Genomic DNA, 5,215 nt, shown 5'->3' on the forward strand with positions numbered 1-5,215 from the left:
AGGGGATGCGGTAAATTAGGGGCGGAATCACCGTACGGTTCCTCGAGACATGCCGCAGCGGCGAGGTGATGGCGTGATTACTGTACTAATTGGACAGGGATGCCATTGGGGACTTGTTTCGCTGCAGGAGGCAGCGCTGTGGCCGCTGTCGTAGACCGGTCGTAGTAGATAGTAGGGCAGGACCACAGGAGGAGTAACTGTGACTGTGACCCAGCCCCAATCAGTGACTGCTCCTGCTCGGTGCTCGCAGTCGCAGCCTTGCCCTTGGCATAGTCCCGTCCCAGTAAAAACTGAGCAGTGAGCGCAGAGCACTCGGCTCTCGAGCGCCGCTGTAAAAAGCAAAGCAAGCTGCCCTGGGGGCTGGGGCTGGCTGAGCTCCCGCTCCGGCGCTCCCGTCCGGGGTCTGTGAACGCCTGAGCAGCGGCACGACGCGGAGCAGACGCCCAGCAGAGATGCTGTGGCTGTACTGTGTTGCGTACTCCCACGCGGAGTACAGTTCAGTTGAGCAATGAACGCGCAGGGCTTGGACTGTCCTCGAGGGCCAAGGGAACGTCAGTCGGTGATCCTACGCAGCTACGCTAGCTGCAGGTATCGATGAGTAGCGCAACTGTTGCCGTCACTGTAGCGGAAATCCGAGGGGAATTCATGGACCATCCTCCCAGCGTGTAACCGAAGATTATGAACTGCGTTCCTTTCAGCATTTCCTCTGAATCTGGTACGAGTTGGCAATGCAGTGGCACTTACTGCTGCTTTGTAGTAATTTTGAGCGTACTAACAGTTACCAAGACCATCTTTGGCCCTGTTCGCTTGAGCTTATTAGCAGTACCGTTTCAGCAAAATAATAGTATTTTTCTCTCACAACAAATCAGCATCAGCATCGGCCGTTTTCCAGTCAGCCGAACATAGCGTTTTTTTCTTTTAGCTATTCGTTGTCCTGACATTGTAGATGACTCCCCAACAGTTGAGTTGAAATGCAGCGTAACAGCACACAGCAACGGCGAACAGTGCTCAAGTTATACTAGTTGTACCACTACCACCGTACCATATGCATGGCTCCAGAAAAGTGATGAATGAACACAAAAAACACGGAGCAGACATCAGCAGCCCATCAGGACGTAGGCACACAGTGCTGTGCTGCTGTGGTGTGGCGCCTCCCCTAGCGCGAGCTGTGACTCTGTGAGCACGCCACTGCCGCCGCCGTCGGCGGCGAGGCGTGCGTCGCGTCGCTTCCGCGCCATGCATGCAGCCGGCCAGCTGCAAAGCACAGCTCACGAACAGTGTCCGAGGCACGCGATGGGAAACGGCAGGCCTTGTCCGCTTGCCCCAGGTGGCGAAAGCCGAAAGGACGCGACGCCACGGCTAGGCGGACCGGACACCGGAGTCGCGCGGCGTGTTCTTCGTCCCAACCCGCGCCGCGCACTGCTCACCGCTTGCATGAATGCCAACAGTCTCGTCACCCGTGGTCGTGGACGCCAAAGCCATGGACGGAGGGTCGGAGGGAGAAACGTCTGTGCCCATGCGCGCAATAACGTCAAATCCGTGGAGTTCCGGACCCAGGGTGATGGCGCCAACAGCTACCAGCTTTGACTCCCATGTCGCCGTCGTGGACTCGTGACTCGTGTGAAAGCTAAAACGCAATCGCAAAGCGCAAGCAAAGCCTGCAGGTGTGAAGACAGAAGAGACGAGACGGCGGCGTCCGTGTATGCATGCATGACTCTCGGCGTCCTTCACGTAGAAAATTGGTCAAAGCGGATGCCAAAGAGGCAGCCTTTAGAGAACGAACCGACACGAGGCGTCTCGTATCGCGTCCAGACTTTTGTGCCCGTCCATTCAGGCTCGAAAACCTCAACACTTTTTACTTTTTCAGACGTTTCCGTTGTGCTCCATCGGCACGTCAGACGAACATCTCGTTCAGATGGCACTGGACACTGGTCCAGGCACTTGGCGGCACGGACTCCAATCTGCTGTGCATGCGTGCACGGGGCGGTGGCTAAGGTCAAAGATGGGTAGTGTAGCAAAACACCCCCATTTCAACATAGGAGTACGCGCATGATGCGTCAGGCACCCACTCAGACGACAGCAGCCATTGAGCCTTTTGAGTTTTAAAGCCTGTTATCCTCGTCATCGCGTCGGGCGAGAACTGTATCTGAGCGAACGAACAGGCGCGGCTCACGTCGCTGGAGGACGCAACAGAGCAGGGCCATGTTTTTTTTTTGAAGGAAAAGTGCAGGGCCATGTTGCAGCACCCAGCAGCAGACGCAGCAGTTATTCCTTTGCGCCGATGACAAACCGCATGGTATCCCAACACAAGTTGCTCGAGCCCTGCCCGCGCACAGTCAGCTGTTGCCTCTGATTCTGAACCAGTTCACGTCTCAGCTCATGTTTCTGGCTGAGCAGCACGCTGCGTGAGGTCGACACATTCTTCTGCGCACAGCAATCAGCAAAGGCAAAACTACAAATATCATAGAAGCAAAGGCTGGTCTCAACACTCATGACATTTGAAAATTTGCCGAGCCATGGATCGATGCAACAACAGTCCAAACTGGCTGTAATGTTGTAAGACCATGCGGATCAAAAGGAAACTTTTTTTCAGAGCACATAGGCAGCCGGTTACACAGACCATTGGGCAATGACTTGTTTCCGTGACATCTCTGAAACATAAATTGCCATGAAGGAAACAGCAACCCGTTCATCTAATGAACTATGTGACGCTGCTACACCCTGGAGCTGAAACTCTCTAATGCATTGTATTAGAGCTCACTATCAGTTTCTTCCTTTGCACCGCCAGATGTCTTTCCGTTGACGGCGATAAGCTCAGTGTCGAAGATAAGAGTTGCTCCACCTATTGAGTACAAAGGTTCCTGTTAGCTTTATCAAAATTCCTACACAGCTCTATAGTCCATGGGCGAGACTGTAAAATGCGCATCCAGGAGATGAGGTAAAATGGCCATGCTGAAAATGAGAGAATCTACACAAATAATTTCTTCACATGGAACCAGCAAGCAAGCAAACAAATTATCAGCCATACCTGGAATCTTCGGTGGGGAGCCTCGCTCACCATAACCCATCCTTGCAGGTATCTTTAGCTTCCGCTTTTCACCGACGCACATACCTAGCAATCCTTGGTCCCAACCTATAGATGAAAACAACAAAGTCGGTTGGCGGATTTAAGATTGCGTGTGATATAAATGGCATATGCCATTTCATCCATTTTTTGATGACATGTGCTTGTAGCCCAATACAGTTCTAGTATGGACACTGGGCCATAGATAAACATAGAAAGTTTATTGTTATAGGAAAGGACAATAACCTTTTATCACTTGGCCATTTCCAAGAGTAAATTCAAATGGGTCACCTCTGTCGTAGCTAGAATCAAAAACTGATCCATCAGTGAGTGCCCCCTGCAGCATATGAAGCCTTTCAGCTAAATAAATGAGCGAGAGAAAAAAAAGTGACGCTGTAGGTAAAGTACCAAAGAGTGCTTTAATCAAACATGAAAAGGCAAACCATATATGGGACAAGATATTGAATCTACAAAGAGCATACTGCCAAGCAATTAGCACAGTTCTTCTGCATAACTATATTAATTGTGTTAGCTAAGGGATATCGGTAGCACCCATGAGAAAATCCCTTACAGGGCAACATCACTGAAAGATCAATGTGGAAAATACAGCAAGGCTAAAAAGGTATATAGATCAGATACTTACACGATAATGAACTTTAATTTTGTCTCCTTTGTGTGCTTGCAGGGTACATGACTCAGGCTTGTGCTGAAAGGAACACGAGCAAGAGAAAATCAATGCCACACAGAATCAAAAGGGTACCTCTCCTTTCAAAATGTAACAAGAAAACTACAGCCTTTGCTCATTGATAAATCAAATATTTGATAATACTGTAATTTCATAAGAATAAGAAGAACTTGGCCACACGCAATTCTCCAATATCACACTACCTAACTGACTCGTCGGATTGTAACATTATATACTTATTATCACGACCCAGTGATTCTTAGTTTTCTGTTTGAACATTGAAGTGGCAGCCATAATCCAAAAGGACCAAAACAGAGGATATATCCTTTTGAATAAGACCCCAAACAGAGAACTTCAGCAGCATTACAATGGTTATCCCTTAAGAGGTCTGACTGTGAGTCCGTGACTGGAGGCCATAAGTCATCACCCAGCCTGGTCCAGAATCTTGATACAAGGTACTAGTCCAATAAAGTCCTTTTCCAAAGGTAGCAAATAGGGAGGGAAACCATCTTCAACACAGGCTAGCTGTTGAGGAAATTTTAGACTTCTTCTAGTTTGACTGTTTGAGCATCGACTACGAGAATTTAACGAGAAGTGAACAAGGAACAGTACCGCAATCTTCTCCAGTATTCATCTTTGAATGACACAAAATAAAATTCAAGTGAAAATAAGTGCATTCGATGACTCCACAATGTTGCGTTAAAGGGGAAGAAAAGGAACCGATTTTGCAGTTGCAGATCCGCGTAGCTCCTAGAATCATCCAAGCCGACCCCTTTCTGAACTCTGACAACCTTACTAACATATCTCAACTGACGCCCACGAAATCGGAGGCTGCAGACTTTTTATTGCTAAATGAACGAACCAGCTAATCCCAGATCCGCCAGAGTCCGCAAGGGTAACAAACAATTAAACGGGCAGAGAGAGTTGACCCGGTTAGCCGGTTACAGCGCACACACCTTGACGCCGATCTGAAGCTCTGTGACGTCGCCGGACTTCTTGGCCGACGCTGCAGACAAATCGCAAGCAATGATTTCAAAGCACATCAAGGCAAACGAAAAGGATGGCGGACGGCTCAAACGAGGCGATCGAGATTGGAGGTAAAGACACCTCGTTACCTGTCAGGAGGATGGCCGCGGCGGCGACGGCGGCCGCGAGGCAGATCAGCTGCCGCTTCTTCCCCATCTCGCTCCCTCCGGCAGTCCTTCTCCACAGTCGCTGGAACCTTCTTCCCCGTGCCCGTTCGGCTCTTTTGACTCTTTCTTGACTTCCTAGTGCCGTCGTCCGTACGTATTGGATTGGAATTGCTTCTCATTGGGCTCCTGGCCCAGACGCATTGTAAGGCCCATTTCTCCATGCGGGTGGAGTCGTCCACTTTCTTGCTGGGCCTGCCCACATTTCGAGTGGCCTGCAAACTTCTCCATGGCCTGCGAGGCTGCGACACTGGAATGGAATATGGATGGACGAGT

General features: G+C 50.0%; 1 protein-coding gene across 1 annotated transcript; it reads right to left on the reverse strand.

Moving 5' to 3' along the window:
• Positions 1-2,466: 2,466 nt before the first annotated feature.
• On the reverse strand, positions 2,467-5,006 carry LOC136459688 (peptidyl-prolyl cis-trans isomerase FKBP15-1-like). The gene is made up of 6 exons (XM_066459528.1): positions 4,865-5,006; positions 4,706-4,755; positions 3,708-3,770; positions 3,311-3,401; positions 3,029-3,133; positions 2,467-2,842 (listed from the first exon to the last, which is right to left on the reverse strand). The coding sequence occupies exons 1-6, from the start codon at positions 4,929-4,931 to the stop codon at positions 2,751-2,753; spliced, it is 468 nt and encodes a 155-aa protein (XP_066315625.1). The 5' UTR covers positions 4,932-5,006; the 3' UTR covers positions 2,467-2,750.
• Positions 5,007-5,215: the final 209 nt, after the last annotated feature.

This window comes from Miscanthus floridulus, chromosome 6 (assembly GCF_019320115.1).
Source record: "Miscanthus floridulus cultivar M001 chromosome 6, ASM1932011v1, whole genome shotgun sequence".
Taxonomy (NCBI): Eukaryota; Viridiplantae; Streptophyta; class Magnoliopsida; order Poales; family Poaceae; genus Miscanthus; species Miscanthus floridulus.

Excerpts from the sequence above, each read along its gene's own strand:
- LOC136459688 (XM_066459528.1), bottom strand. The coding sequence starts at position 4,931 with ATGGGGAAGAAGCGGCAGCTGATCTGCCTCGCGGCCGCCGTCGCCGCC. Across the intron at positions 3,771-4,705 it reads AGCTTCAGATCGGCGTCAAG|CACAAGCCTGAGTCATGTAC; the intron begins GTGTGTGCGCTG and ends TGTTCCTTTCAG. Across the intron at positions 3,134-3,310 it reads AAATGGCCAAGTGATAAAAG|GTTGGGACCAAGGATTGCTA; the intron begins GTTATTGTCCTT and ends TTTCATCTATAG.